We start from the raw sequence: 16,838 nt of genomic DNA on the forward strand, positions 1-16,838 counted from the left end.
AATGCTGTTACGGTCTGCACAGATATGGTTGCACAAGTATTGACCAGTCTGGGTACAGCTCTTTTTGAAAAAGCATTGCAAGGAGCAATGGGGTCCGCTCAGGGGGTTTGTCAGTTATCAATGACGTTGACTTATTGCAGGGGAGAATGTAGCCAGGTGGTAAATTCCATGTACCCTGTGTAAATATGTTCAGTATAAAAAAGAGAATAGATTTTATTTTGGTTTAACTATGTACAAGGGAAGAGGTATTTACAGCTATTGTTATGTTAAAATATAATTCATGTGTAAAAAAGGCTCTGACATTTATAGGTGTCCGCCCCTTTAAGACTGCCTGCCCCTTTAAGACTCTGGCCAGATTCTCCTGCTGTGAGTGACGCAGCCTAGGTTTAGTTGTAGTTTTGCTAGATGCCTTGCCTAGCGCACGTTGAGACTGTGTTCGTGTTATAAGTACACAGTACATGTAGTTTTCCCTTGTCTACGTGTATAGTGAATTTGTCCTCGTTTGTCCTTTGTTGCGATCCAGCTTGTTCTTTGAGTCACTGACGAAAAGTAAGTGTTCCAGGCTGAGTTGCCTCGTTATGTTTAGTTGGTCTGTGTAGTAGTTGCTAGCTCGATGCGCACCCGTGGGTTCTAAAGTGTGGGAAAGACATATTCCATGTGAGAATGTCCTGCATAATTCCTTGAGTTAAGTGCTAGCTTAGCAAAGGCGATTCCCTATAAGCTGTCATAGGCTAACGTGCAGTTTATGCCGTCGTGTGTTGGTTTGGCCGTTTGTGTTGATCATCCAACGCGGACTCCATTTTGTTGTTCTTCATCTCTCCAGCAGATGTCGCCATTGTGTCGTTATATGATAGTAATAGACCTACTCTAAATGTAATGTTGCAATGCTAGTGCCTAATGGCAATTCCCCTTTTTGTTGTTGCAGAACTCGCTATAATTTATGCTGGATTTCAATACAGTTCACACAAACGAAGTCCATGTCTCCTCTTCATTCCTGTGTTCTGACCGACATACCATCCTGTTTACTCTCTGCCTAAGACAAACTAGCCATTCCAAATTATCCCACTAACAAATTGGTCCTTTGAGCCGGATGAGAGTATTCAGGATGGAGTCAGATGAAGAGAGATATCCTGATGTGAGGCCTAAACGACAGATACATCCACCTGCCAGACTGCAAGACTACGAGGTGGACTATGTGGGATATCGCCAGAGAGACCTGCCAGAATGGAGCCTGCCACCTCCAAACCTAGAGATGAGAGTGTCACCACCATGGGAGGGCCCAGTCCTGATGACCCCCTTCCCGACATCCCAGACTCACGAGACGCACATGCATACCAAATAGCTTCATGTTGATTTGTCAGTCAGTCGTCTGTGTGACGGCCCTAGTGCCGTGTGTCTGTAACTTTCCCTCTCCAGGTAATGCCCCGCCTCCTGTGGAACTGCTGATTGAGCCCAGGTGATCCCAATTGCTCATCAGCCGTGTGTGGCGTTGTGTTGTTTGTTCTCAACTATGGCTACGTTTGATTTGCATGCATTTACAGCTAATCCTACACTAGCTCAGCTGGATGACTGTAGGAAAAAGCTGTGTGACATTGCGGTGCATTATGGCGTCTCTATCTCAGGCTCTCTTTCCTAAAGGGACCTGAAAGCGGCACTTATAGACGCGCTAATTGTTGGAGGGGTTCTTAGCTTACCGGTGCCTCATAGTCAAGCAGCTGGGGGTGTTACGGCCCCAGTGTTATGTGTGCAGTTACCCTCGTGAATACAAACCTAGGGTTTGTATTTATGGGAGGGGGTGTTACAGCCCTAGTGCCGTGTGTTGTGTACAACTACCCCCTTGTATACAAACCTAGGGTTTGTTTTTTATGGGAGGGAGCGTTTTGGCCTTAGTGCCGTGTGTCTGTAACTTTCCTTCTCCAGGTAATGCCCCGCTTCCTGTGGAACTGCTGATTGAGCCAAGGTGATCCCAATTGCTCATCAGCTGGGTATATACCTTGGAGAGAGACACCCAACAGGGCCAGTGGGCCATTGTTGTCAACCAGAGAGCGAGCGCTTGTGTCGATATCTATTACTCCTTGAGACGGAGCGTGACATTTGTCGTTGTTCTTGTTTATTTATTTTTTTGTTTGTTTGATTGGAGTTTGTGTTGTTAGCTAAGCCTGGTTTGTTAAGAGCTAGCATCTTTAGTTGCCTTTTTATGCTATATTTTGACTGAAGGATAATTCTTGTAAATAAATCTGTTTGTTTTTACACCTGGTTCCATCTCCCACCTTTCTTATTCCCCCGGGACACTTTTATTTTCTTTGTTACTTCCCCTCATCCCTGGACCTTTAACGGGGAACGTAACACCTGTGTACAACAACGCTGGTAGTGATTGGCTGGCTGCGATAGTGTTCACGTCGTCTACCGCCAAGTATCGAAATTTGGCACCGTTTTTTTCCAAGTTGAGCTGGGATACACAATCTTCTTCTTGCATATGGAGGATAAGCAAAACTTGACTCGGTTTTCTCTTTAGCCTTTAACGTTAAGCATATTTATTTAGGCAAATACAGCAGGTCTCTTGGCTCTCTACTACCGAGTACCGACTCTTAAAACAAGCCTACAACACACTATCGCACACAGAAAATGTGGCGACGTCACATCTGAATGTACTGTAAAGCCTTAGACAGAATAATAATACGGATGGTACCATAATACAATGGGTAAGGGCGCCATCAAATAACCACTTAACAACCAGACTTGTATTTGATGATCGCTTTGCAGCGGTTGTATTTTACTGTGTCAGGTTTGCTGTCTATTTTTACAAAGTGTAGCCACGCTTTGGAACATATAGTAGCTCACTCAATCTTGCTCGCCAGTTTTCAACTCCAACGCAGTCACGAGACGCACACGCATACCAGATAGCTTCATGCTGATTTGTCAGTCAGTCGCCTGTGTACAACAACGCTGGTAGTGATTGGCTGGCTGCGATAGCGTTCACGGTGTCTACCGTAAGTATCAAAATTTGGCACTGTTTTTATCCAAAGAGTTTGATACTCGGTAGGACCAAGATGTTTCGGTCGGGCACCGTTTTCGATACCCAACTCTAATGCAGACAGAGCAGGATTACACCTAAGAGCCTGCAAATAAAATCTTCGGTCAAGGGCCACCGAGCTAACCAGATCCTCCAGAAGTTACAGAGCCAGCTGTTGAACGAATGGGTGAGACAAACTAATTTTACTATCGATATTTTGAAAGCAAAAGAGGAGCAGATCCAACAGAGACTCACGTCGCGTCTAGATGAGACTACTTTCCAACGTGTGATTGAGTTCACGGATAAGGCTCATCTAGCTCAACACAAAAAGTCGAAAACCAGGCAGCAAAAGAAGTTCGACCTACTTGCTGTACGCCAGAGACAGAGGCAGACAACGGATGGCACCCTCAATGACAGACAGAGAGGCGGACACAAAACACACGCCGGCGATGTGGACAAGTGGGTAAACATCTGTCCGACAAACAACTCACCCAGGCGGAGAAAGACATCCTTGCTAAGGGACTGAATTTTGCTGTCATGCCGAGGGAAATCCTGCTAGTGGAACCGATCACAGCCACGGAATCAGCGTTCCATAACAACATCACGGACCTGGAAGCGGAGCAACTGCAGACGAAAGTTTCAGTCTGCCTCAGCAATGCGAAGGGGCTGCCGTCCAACATCAGCAGAGACAACAGGAATGCACTCTCATGATTCTCAGTAAGGACAATAACATCATCATCCTTCCAGTGGACAAAGGCAGATGCACTGTTGTATTAAACCAGACATGATTATCCTGAGAAAGTTATGACGTTACTTTGTGACACAAATACTTATGAGCCACTGAAACGAGATCCAGGCAGTGGTTACAAGAAAATGGTGATTGATTGTCTCAAGCCATTAGAACAGGAAAATGCTATTGACAGAATTTTGTACCACAGACAATACACAGGGGAAGCTACACCTAGTCTGTATGGTTTACCTGATATACCTAAACAGGATATGCCACTACAGCCTATTGTTTGTAGTATGAATAACTCAGTGATCTATAACATCTCTTAGTTTCTTGCATCTATTCTTAACCCGTAGTTTAGGCAGTAATTTTGGATTTTGTGGATAAGGTGAGGGACATTATTATGGAGGGGGGTGAAACAATGGTCTCTTATTGTAATATTTGCTAGTAATATTTGATTTGCTAATGTCCCTTACGGCTTTCCGTAGCGCCACAACAAAGTCACGTGATGTACGTAACAACGACAGTCGGAATCCGGTCGATGAATAAACACCCAGCACGAGAGAAGTCGTCCTTGCTTTATTAATGTTATAAGTTAACATAGCCAGAGGGCACAGAGCATTACATGGTGTCAGAGTAGCGGAGTTTAAATACCCAATATGGATTCGTACGGCGTTCCAGCTCCACGGATGGACTGGGAATCGGCGAACTTACCTGAAGCATGGAGACGATTTCGACAAACAACGGAGCTAATGTTCACGGGCCCCCTGCGCGGGAAGAATGAAGAGGAGAAATGCAGCTACCTCCTGCTCTGGATAGGGGAAAAAGGGCGCGATGTGCACAACACTTGGACACTCAGCGGAGAACAAGCCAAGAAGCTAGAAACGTACTACGATAAGTACACTGAGTACATCACCCCCAAAGCAAACCCGATTTATGCCAGATATAAATTTCATGAAAAGATGCAGGGAGAGAGTGAATCCTTCGAACAATTTATAACTGAGCTAAAGCTCCTAGTCAAAGACTGTGGCTACCCAAATGCCGACGAGATGGTCAGGGACCGCATCGTGTTTGCCACCAACTCACCCAGAGTGAGAGAAAAGCTACTTAGCCAGGGAGCTGAGCTAACGCTAGAAAAAGCCATAGATGTAGCCCGCTCACACGAGCTAGCAAAGCAACAGCTAACGTTTATGGGCCAGGGCAGCACACATGAAACGGTGCACGCAATAGGCAGAAAGACTTACAAACCGAACGCACCCAAAGCAGCTAACGCTAACTTCAGACAAAGGGACGTTAGCACCGCCGCCAGGGCGTGTAGCTATTGTGGAGGGCTACACGGCGCTAAAGCCACTTGCCCAGCTAAGGGTAAACAATGCATTAAATGCAAGAAGCTCAATCATTTTGCTAAAGTATGCAAGTCTAGCTCCCAGGGACAGACAAAGTACTACCGCGGCACAGTACATGCCGTCGGAGAGAACCCAGAAGAGTGCACCACTGACAGAGAACAGGAAGAACTGTACTTCGACAACATTACAGTGGAGAGCACCGCTGTGGGAGAACAGACAGAGCTGTACATAGACTGCATCTCAATAGAGAACAACGGAAAAAGCAACGAGCAGGCTTACGTAGAGGTTGGAATTGGCACACCTCCACAGAAGGTAAAGTTTAAACTAGACACTGGGGCACAGGCCAATACTATTCCCACCAACCTGTTCCAGGCGCTGTTCAAAAATGTGACACTGAAACCAGCAATACACAGACTCACTGAATATGGAGGAGGCGCGCTGAGCGTGAAAGGCACATGCAAACTCAAATGTAAGTACAGAGACAATGCAATGATGCTGGACTTTTACGTCATTGACACAAACGCCCCACCAGTCATGGCAATGAAAACATGCCGTGACCTAAACTTGGTAAAAATAGTGATGGCTGTGAGCGAGGAAAACAATGTCACATCACAGAGCATAATGGATGAGTATGCAGATGTTTTCCAGGGAATAGGAGAGTTCCCAGGCGAGTGCACCTTCCGCGTCACACCAGATGCAACGCCGGTCGTCTGCCCGCCACGCAGAATCCCCATCGCCCTACGCAGCAAACTGAGGGACGAGCTTGACAGCATGGAGAAAGGCGGCATAATCTGTAAGGTAACAGAACCCACAGAATGGGTGAACGCACTCGTCATTGTTGAGAAGCCAAAGACAGGCAAACTTAGAGTGTGTTTAGACCCCAGAGCTCTTAACAAAGTGATACAACGACCTCACTATCCCCTCCCCACGCTGGAGGACGCCACCACAAAGCTCGCTGGAGCTGAGTACTTTAGCGTGTTAGACGCGCGGTCAGGCTATTGGGCCATCAAACTGAGCACTGAATCCTCAATGTTGACGACATTTAACACAGTGTTTGGCAGGTATCGTTTCCTCAGACTGCCATTCGGAATCGTGTCCGCTCAAGACGAGTTCCAGAGACGCGTGGATGAAACATATGAAGGATTGGACGGTGTGACGGCCATAGTGGACGACATACTAGTGTTCGGCAAGACTAAAGAGGAACATGACCAGCGTCTCAGAGCGATGCTGAAGCGCACAAGGGAGCGAGGGGTGCGGCTCAACCCCGACAAGTGTCACATATGCGTGTCCGAGGTAAGCTACTTCGGCCACACGCTCTCACACGAAGGCATCAAACCAGACCCACACAAGGTGAAGGCGGTCAAGGACATGCAACCCCCACAGAACAAAGCAGAGCTGGAGACAGTCCTCGGCATGATCAACTACCTCGCCAGATTCGCTCCACACCTCTCACAGATAAACTCACCCCTCAGACAGCTTCTGAAACAGGACAGTGAGTTTGTGTGGGATGCAGTCCACGACAAGGCGTTCCAAGAGATGAAGAATCTCATTACACAGCACCCAGGTCCAGTACTCTCATATTTCGACCCGCAGAAAGAGCTGCGACTCCAAGTGGATGCATCCAAAAGTGGCCTTGGGGCTGTCATGCTCCAAGATGGCAAACCAATTGCCTATGCGTCCAAGTCACTCAACAGCACTGAAGAAAACCACGCACAGATAGAGAAGGAGCTCTACGCTGTGGTCTTCGGCTGCAAGAGGTTCCACGAGTACATGTATGGACGAAAAGTGATTGTGGAGTCAGACCACAAGCCTCTGGAGGCAATACTAAAAAAGCCACTGGCAGCAGCACCACCCCGGCTGCAACGGATGATCCTGGCGCTCCAAAAATACGACATCCAAATCATCCACCGCCCCGGTAAGGACATACCGGTGGCCGACACACTGTCACGCAAGTCAATAGAACACCACGACAGTGACCTACAGGAAGGGATGGAGGCCCAAGTGCACACAGTCCTCAGCAACATCCCTGTGAGCGACACAAGACTCACAGAAATCAAGCAGGAAACAGCGCAAGATCCACAGCTCACCGCACTCAGACGAGCCACACTCACTGGCTGGCCAGACACAAAGAAAAAGTGCCCGCCCAGCATCCAGGAATACTGGAACCACAGAGCAGAAATCTCAGAAATGGACGGTATCCTGTTCAAAGGTGAGAGAATCATTGTCCCCCAAAAGCTTCGCAAGGACATGATACAGCGCATCCATGCCAGCCACCTTGGCGTGAAAAAAAGCAAATGCCGAGCAAGAGACTTACTGTTCTGGCCTGGCATGGGGAAACAGATCGAGGATGCGGTAGCAGACTGCAGCATATGCCAAGAACGGCGCAGCGCAAATGCAAAGGAACCAATGATGTCACACGCCATACCCGAGCGGCCGTGGCAAGTGATAGGCACAGACCTATTCACATGGAACTCACAGGACTTCATAGTCACTGTGGACTACTACTCCAGATTCTTCGAGCTAGAAAGACTTTACAGCTGCACCTCATCTGCCGTCATCATGAAGCTGAAAGCAGCAATGGCTCGACACGGAATCCCCGAGACTATCATCAGCGACAACGGTCCGTGCTACAGCTCTGGTGAGTTCCGCAACTTCTCACAGACATGGGGTTTCTCACACACCACCACAAGCCCCCACTACCCACAGAGCAACGGCCTCTCCGAGAAGACTGTACAGACGGCCAAACGCATCCTGGACAAAGCCAAAGCTGAGAACAAAGACCCCTACATGAGCTTACTGGAGTATCGCAACACACCGGTGGACAACCTGAAATCACCGGCACAGCTACTGATGAGTCGGAGGCTGCGGTCCATTCTCCCATCAACAGCAAAACACCTGCAGCCACAGATCGCCAGTCAGGAGGATGTTCACAAAAGGAGAGAGGTATGTCAACAGCGCCAGCAGGCATACTACAACCGAACAGCCAAACCTCTGCCCCACCTGCCCGCAGGCACACCAATCCGCTTCCGGCAGGAGGATGGATCCTGGAGACCTGCAACTGTGGAAAGACCAGCGAACACAGACAGGAGCTACCACATCCAAACCAAAGAAGGTCAGATCTACCAACGCAACCGTCAACACCTGCGACAAAGCAGAGTGAACACTCACACTACACACACACACACTTCACAGCAGACTGTTACCAGCGCTAACAACAACACACAAGCCCATCAGCAAGAGCATGCTGAACCTCCAGACACGAACAATCAGCGACAACCAGACACACAGCCTGGTTACACCACGAGGTCAGGTCGCACGATCAAACCAAGACAAATCCTTGACTTATGAATGTTAAAAAAGAGAATTTTACACCAACCTGTACTATACCTGCTATGTTTTGAAAAGAAATATTTACAGCGTTCACTTACCTTGTGTACCTACCTGCTGTTTGCAGTTACCAGTAATGAAATGAAAAAAAAAAGATGAAATGTTATTACGGTGTCACATTTAGACAGTGAAGGAAATGTTTTACACTACTTTGTTGCAGTCCAGTTATATAAGAGTTCCACTTTCATATTCTTTCTTATTAAGATTGTATTCGCTTATAAACATGCTCAACGTGGTCTGTATCTCTGCAGAGAAAGCAGCACTTTTCAGAAAAAGGGAGATGTAATATTTGCTAGTAATATTTGATTTGCTAATGTCCCTTACGGCTTTCCGTAGCGCCACAACAAAGTCACGTGATGTACGTAACAACGACAGTCGGAATCCGGTCGATGAATAAACACCCAGCACGAGAGAAGTCGTCCTTGCTTTATTAATGTTATAAGTTAACATAGCCAGAGGGCACAGATCATTACACTTATCTTCCCACACCGTTTCCAGTGTGGGAAGATGGCTGCACAAATTCGCGTTTGCAGCGGCCTCACCCAGTGCTGGTGTTGGAAGATGGTAGCACAAATTCACATTTGCTGCGGCCTCACCCAGTACCGTCCATGCCGTGACTTTGTCCACATCTGCGTGTAAGTTTTGTCTTCGTTTGATGGCTGGGAGAACTGGCACTGGATCGGCTGGGAGAGTGGGGCAGGCTAAGCTAACTGCTAACCCATGCAGACCGGCAGTTATAATAATACCAAGGATGGTCTGGCGGTGGCCTCACCTGGCATTGACTGTGATGTTTTTGATGTCATCGTGAGGAATGCGGGGAGGTGTGTTGAGGGTGTCTGGCTAGGAGAGCTGGCGCTGGATCGGCTGGGAGAGCTTGGTCTGCTTCGTCCGATGGGCCTGGGGACCACGGCCCTGGCCGGAGCTGCACAAAAGGAGGAATTGCTGAGGGCAGTCTGACAGGACACAGAAGCGGGGCGGGCTAAGCTAATTGCTAACCCATGCAGCAGTTCCGACAGTCATCCTGACTAGTGTTCGTTCCTTTGGACAGTGATTTTTTTTTTTTTTTTTTTTTTTTTTTTAGTTTGGATATATGTGTTAGTTTGGGAATGTGTGTTATTTAGTTTGTATATGTGAAAAATGACAGGTTAGCCTTCTTAGACTGAAATTTCATTTGGCGATTGGGGACATTTGATTGTTGATGTTTACCATAAGCCAAGAAATACTGATCAGTACTTACAGTTTGGAAAAGCAAACTTTCACACCCCTCCCCCTTTCCGACCACAATACTCGATACCAATTTCACTTCCTGTCAGCCACTCCTCCCTCCCCACCGAATCCCCACCCGCACTCAGGATCTGTGTTGAAGCCATGCGACAGCTCTTCCAGCGACAGAAGACCAGGAAAGCATCGGGCGCTGATGGCATGTCACCCTCCTGTCTTATCTTGTGCTGACCAGCTGGCCCCCATTTTCACACTGATCTTCAACAGATCACTGGAGCTGTGTGAAGTCCCCTCCTGCTTCAAGAGCTCCACTATCATCCCGCTCCCCAAGAAACCCTGTAATCGCAGGATTAAATGACTACAGGCCCATTGCCCTAACGTCACATGAAATCCTTCGAGAGACAGGTGTTGGCCCACCTGAAGGAAATCACAGGCCCCCTGCTAAACCCCCAGCAGTCAACATGGGATTGCACTGCATCTTCCAACACATATGCAAGGGTCCTGCTCAACCCCCAGCAGTCAACATGGGATTGCACTGCATCTTCCAACACATACGCAAGGGTCCTGTTTGTGAACTTCAGCTCAGCGTTCTACACCATTGTCCCAGATATCCTCCACTCAAAACTCACACAACTCACTGTACCAGCCCCCATCTGCCAGTGGATTCAAAACTTCCTGACAGACAGGAGGCAGCTGGTAAGGCTGGGGCTAATCACATCCAGCACCCAGACAGTCAGAACTGGGCCCCCCCAGGGATGTTTGCGCTCCCCTCTACTCTTCTCCCTCTACACAAGTGACTGTACCTCAGGTGACCTATCTGTTAAACCCCTGAAGTTTGTGAATGACATATCCAGGATGGTGATGAGTCTGCATGTAGATGGTAGGTTGACCAGCTGGCCCTCTGTTATGGCCATAACAACCTGGAATTTAACATGCTCAAAAGACTGGAGATGACAGTGGACTTCAGGAGGAGCCCCCCCAACACTGCCCCCCCCCCACCTTACTCAACAGCACAGTGTCTACAGTGAAAACCTGGAGATTTCCGGGTTCCACAATCTCCTAGGACCTAAGGTGGGCATCCAAAATAGACACAATCATCAAAAAGGCTCAGCAGAGGATGCACTTTCTCTGCCAACTCAAGAAATTCAACCTGCCTGAGGAACTGTTGATTCAGTTCTACACTGCAATAATCCAGTCTGCCCTCTGCACATCCATCACGGTCTGGTTTGGTTTGGCCACCAAACAGGACAGGGACAGACTACAATGGACAGTTAGGTCCGCAGAGAAAATCATTGGTGCCAACATGCCCTCCTTTCAGGACGTATACACCTCCAGACTCAGGAAACGGTCAGGCAACATCACTGCAGACCCATCACATATACTGGTATGCTGTGTCGTTTCCATCTATCTCAGGCATGTATGGAAGTAACCTGCTAACATGGCGGCGCACAGGACGCAGCGGCTACTGCGGCTCCCTGTTCAGTGCAATGTTTTCTTTGTTATTTATACGTTAGTTTTAAGTTTACTTACAAGTGTAGGTCATGCGCTCTTCTACAACCATCAGGAACTTTTAAACCTCAGAACGGATTACTCACTTCCCTCCACCATCACGGACAATTTCCCCATCGATATTATCCGCTCACCAGTCTCGCAGTGGAGATGCTGCCCCCATTGGCAACGTAAACAGAAGAGGGGGAAATGAGGCGGGCTACATGCTAAGCTAAGTAGCGCTGCCTTCGAAGTTTCCCTCCTCAGCATCTTCATGGCTAATGTCCGGTCGTTAGCTAACAAAATGGACGAGATAAGACTCAGGCTGTCCTCTCAGAATAGGCTGCAAAACTGCTGTCTGCTAATGTTTACGGAGACTTGGCTCAACAACAACATAGCCGACTCGGCAGTCGAGCTAGCGGGCTGCACAGCCTTCTGTGCCGACAGGACAGCGGACTCCGGCAAGATCCGCGTAGGAGGTTTGAGTATTTATGTCTATAACTCTTGGTGCAACAATATAAAGATCGTTGAAAGGCATTGCTCTGCTGATCTCAAGCTCCTTATGATTCAGTGCAGGCCTTTTTACCTGCCCAGGGAGCTAACGGCCATTACCATCGCCGCTGTATACATCTCCCCACATGGTAATGCTAAGGAAGCACTTAAGCAGCTACAATGTGCCATCAGCAGACAACAGACCAAACACCCAGACAATGCCTTTATCATAGGTAGTGACTTTAATCAGGCTAACCTCAGGGCTGTATTGCCCAAATTCCATCAGCATGTCTCCTGCCCCACTAGGGGACAAAACACCCTGGACCATCGCTATACAAACATCAAGGACTCATACAAAGCTACTCCCTGCCCTCATCTGGGGCATTCTGACCACCTCTGCCTGTTCCTGGTCCCAGCCTACAAACCCCTAATAAAATGGGTCGAGCCAGCAGTAAAGACAATCACTGTCTGGCCAGAAGGAGCAGTCTCTGAACTCCAGGAGTGTTTTAAAAACACAGACTGGATTATTTTTGCACATTCAGCTACCTATGACTCCCATATAAACATTAATGAACAGACATCTGCCATACTAGCCTACATTAACTTTTGCACTGAGAGTGTCACAACAAAAAAATCAGTCCGCAACTTTCCAAACCAGAAACCCTGGATGACCAGTGAGGTCCGGCAGCTGCTGAAAGTCCGGGATGCAGCATTCAAGTCAGGTAACTGTGAGGCCTACAGCGCAGCTACATCCAACCCCGAAAAGGGCATCAGAACAGCCAAATATAAATATTCCCTACGAATAGAGGACCACTTTCACAATAACTCTGACCCCTGGCGAATGTGGCAAGGCATTCAGTCTATCACAGACTACAAAAGCTCTAATCGCGGTCCCACTGTCCATGATGCCTCCCTGCCAGACAAGCTAAATCACTTCTATGTACGCTTTGACAAGGACAATACTGACCCAGCCACAAAAATCCCCAACCACCCAGAAAACCAGGTGTTCACTCTATCAATCGCAGAGGTCAGAGAATCACTGCGCAGAGTGAACACACGGAAGGCTGCCGGACCAGACGTCATACCGGGTTAGGTCTACCTGTATTTAACCTCTCACTGTCCCAATCTAAAGTCCCGGCATGCTTTAAGACCACCTCCATCATTCCTGTCTCCAAGAAAGCAACATCCACATGTCTGAATGACTACCGACCCATAGCACTCACCCCCATTGCCATGAAGTGCTTTGAGAGACTGGTTCTGGCTCACATCAAAAACATTATCCCCCCACATTCGACCCACATCAGTCCCAAAAGGTCTACTGAGGATGCCATTGCCACTGCCCTACACGTTGTACTGACCCACCTTGAACATAACAACACATACATCCGGATGCTGTTTATAGATTACAGCTCTGCCTTCAACACTATCATCCCCGCCAAACTAACCACCAAACTGCTCTCCCTTGGCCTCAGCCCCTCCCTCTGTAACTGGATCCTGGACTTCCTGACCAACAAACCTCAGTCTGTTATGTTAGGTGACCACACCTCCTCCACCCTGACCCTCAGCACAGGTGCCCCTCAAGGCTGTGTTCTGAGCCCCCTCCTTTTCTCCCTCTTTACCCACGACTGCCTGCCAACTCACCCTTCAAATGTTATAGTTAAGTTTGCAGATGACACCACAGTCATTGGCCGTATCACCAACAATGACCAGATGGCCTACAGAGACGAGATTGAGCACCTCACATCACCGTGTACTACCAACAATCTTGTCCTTAATGTCCAGGGGACAAAGGAGCTGATTGTGGACTTCAGGGGGTCTAGAAGCTGCAGCCAGTCCCCCATACACATCAATGGGGTGGAAGTGGAGCGTGTTTCCAGCTTTAAATTACTTGGAGTCCACATCAGCGAGGACCTTTCGTGGACATTAAATACCCAGGCCTTTGTGAAAAAGGCCCAACAACGCCTGCATTTCCTGAGGAGGCTGAGGAGTGCCCGTCTACCCCCCACAATTCGCACCAACTTCTACCACTGCACCATAGAGAGCATCCTGACCATGTGCATCTCAGTGTGGTATGGCAACTGCACCTCAGTAGATCAGAAAGCTCTGCAGCGGATCGTCAAGGCGGCCCAGCATATCACCGGTACCCAGCTCCCAGCCATAAAAGACATTTATCACAAACACTGCCTTCGAAGGGGTCTGAGCATCAGCAGAGATCCCACCCACCCCAACCATGGACTGTTCTCCCCCCTGCGCTCTGGGAGGCGCTACAGGAGCCTCAGAGCCCGCACTACCAGGCTCAAAAACAGCTTCTTTCCACAAGCTGTTGCCCACCTGAACCTGGCTACCCACTGAATATCTGTAGATATTTTTGAATATTTTGTACTCCAGCTCCTTTTTTTAACTTATTTTTAGCTTTTGGTCTTCATGTGTGTATATCTTATATTGTGTTTGCTGTGTTTGTCTGTGTCTGTGTTGCACTGTTGGTGAAGCCACAACCCTCATTTCATTTTTAACACGTGCCTGCACATTGTTTTTTAATGACAATAAAATTGAATTGAATTGAATTGAATTGAATTGAACATCTATTTCAGCATCTCTGATATATTCTCTGCACCATTGCACCTTATCGCCTCTTATTTAGCCTATATATAGTCAATCCTTGTGTATATATCTGAAGATTGTTTTGTTGTAGTGTTGTTATTCTATGTTAAGTACCCTGAGAGAGCCATGAAATCGGAGTCAAATTCCATGTTTTTGCAAACTTATATGGCTAATAAACATGATTCTGACAATTTTCCCAAGATCTGTCCAATTCAGTGCTGCACTCATACAGGAGAATCTCCACTATAGATAAAAAGACCCATCAGTTCATACATCAGAATGGCATATGGGCACCTCTGTGTTCCATATGATCTAACACAAATTAATCTGCCCAATAGCAGTAAGGTCTGGACAGCCAATCTCTTTTTGCCATGTACGTTTTCCTGAGTCTTGTTTTTAGGTCGACTGTTTATTTGCCTTAAACCAACTGATGGAATCTCGTCTAATTCACATTCTGTTTGGTTGCAAAATTTCTAACACTGTCTTAAAATTACCTCGAAATTTGGATGGCAATGTGATTGTTGAATCTAACCATTGGGCAAAATGATTTCTGTGCATCAAATAATTGCATTCAGGCGATCATGTAATCATTGTGACTGGCCTGAATTGCAGATGGCAGCAAATGTGCTGTGTATCTGCTACGTTGTTATTTGAAGTTGTTGGTGTTATTTTCTTTGATTTGTTACTCCCATTGTTGAACTGTGTACAAGTAGAACTGCACATAGCACCTTTAAGATATAATGATTCAGTTAATGTTCAAACCGAATTAAATATTGTTATATTCATTACGATTGACTGACCTTAAATTTGATGTGTGTGTTTGTGTTCATTTTTGTATGTGCCAGGTATCTGATCATGTCTCAGCAGATAATGGGTGGAGTCCCTCCTCTCGTGTTTCTCAAAGACAAGCAGCTTGCTATCATGGAAGAGGTAAGTCTATGATTATGACATTATTACAAGAAAATTATTTGTTTGTAAGAAATCACATATTTAAAGAAACTGAATGTTAGCACTAGGATGCTTCTAGCGGCATCTTATTCGTTTGGCTTCTGTGTGGACTTGAACCTCTACCCACAAACTCTCAATATTGCACACTCAATCGTTACAAAGTAATTTTTAACATTACTTTTTGGCGACAGGCATGGGCACAAGTCCATTAATACTGGGATGGCATCCAGTGCTTTACTGACCCTATGGACGAGGGGTCCATAGGGTCAGTGGTTGTCAGGAAAGGCATCTGACGTAAAATTTTGCCAAATCATTATGCGGATTGACACGACCATAGTTGAGGTTCCATACCAGATCGGTCAAGGCCCAGGTTAACAATGTCTGCCGTTGGTCACAGGGATGGAAATTATAAAATCCACTGTGGCGACCCCTGAGAAACAAGGAACAAGCTGAAAGAAGAGGAATCATTACATTACTTTGCTAGGGTTTATTCTGAATGTAAATGGCCACACCACTTTTCAGTTTAAACGCCAAATTTTCTTAGAGTGGTGTTTTCTTAAAGTGGGTGGTGTCCTAGATAGGGTTCTGCCAGAGTACTCTAAAATTCTGCTTGGGGACCTCAACGCTCACGTGGGCAATGATGACCCGGACTGGGGATGTTGTCAGGTGGTGGAAAGAACACTTTAAGGAGCTCCTGAACCCAGCTAACATGCCCTCAGTGAAGGAAGTAGAGTCTGAAGACTCAGGGGTAGCCCCACCCTTATCCCTGGTCTCTGAGGAAGTTAAGAAGATCCTTGGTGGCAAAGCACCGGGTGTGGATGAGATTTGCCCTGAGATGCTGAAAGCTGTGGACATTGTTTGGCTCTCTTGACTGACACGCCTCCTCAGTGTCGCGGGGAGGTTGGGGACAGTAGCTGTGGAGTGGCAGATTGGGTTGGTGGTTGCCATATTTAAAAAACGTGACTGGAGGGTGTGCTCCAATTATCGGGGGCAACACACTGCTCAGCCTCCCTGGGAAAGTCTACTTTTGGCTGCTGGAAAGGAGGCTCCAATCGATTGTCGAATCTCGGTTCCAGGAGGAACAATGCGGATTCCACCCTCGCCGTGGTACAACGGACCAACTCTTTACTCTTGTGGGAAGTGCAAGACTAAAGAGTAAGAGTAAAGAGTAAGAACATTAAAAGACATTAAGCCTGGTGCCGGGCTGATGGTACTGACCTGTGGTCTTCAGCGGATCATCAGTTTACACACACACACACACACACACACACACAGAAGTAGCTTGGCATACACAAACACAGACAAATATACAAACAACTACACACACACATATGCACATTTATTAAGGCTGGGCCTACACACGCACACACACGCACACACACACACACACACACACACACACACAGCACCTTACATCACACACTATTTATAATTATTACTGAAATTTTGTTCTGTTTTGTTATTTTATTGCTATTGTTGCTGCAGTGTTTAGGAGCTGAAACTCAAGAATTTTATTCTCATACTTTTATAATGACATGTAACAAATAATCTTGAATCTTGAAAAAGTGCGAAGGGAGGCATGGGAGTTTGACCTGCCAGTCTACATGTGTTT

General features: G+C 47.2%; 1 protein-coding gene across 5 annotated transcripts in view; it reads left to right on the forward strand.

Annotated features, from left to right (window-relative positions):
- rbfa (ribosome binding factor A) overlaps nt 1–16,838 on the forward strand; it is a 207,214-nt gene that overhangs the window by 146,688 nt on the left and 43,688 nt on the right. For all 5 annotated transcript variants that reach the window (XM_056285982.1, XM_056285983.1, XM_056285981.1 and 2 more), the window contains exon 6: nt 15,124–15,208. In XM_056285982.1, the coding sequence (XP_056141957.1) occupies nt 15,124–15,208 (85 nt within the window). The remainder of the gene's footprint in view (nt 1–15,123; nt 15,209–16,838) is intronic.

The sequence above is a fragment of the Lampris incognitus genome, chromosome 9 (assembly GCF_029633865.1).
Source record: "Lampris incognitus isolate fLamInc1 chromosome 9, fLamInc1.hap2, whole genome shotgun sequence".
Lineage (NCBI taxonomy): Eukaryota > Metazoa > Chordata > Actinopteri > Lampriformes > Lampridae > Lampris > Lampris incognitus.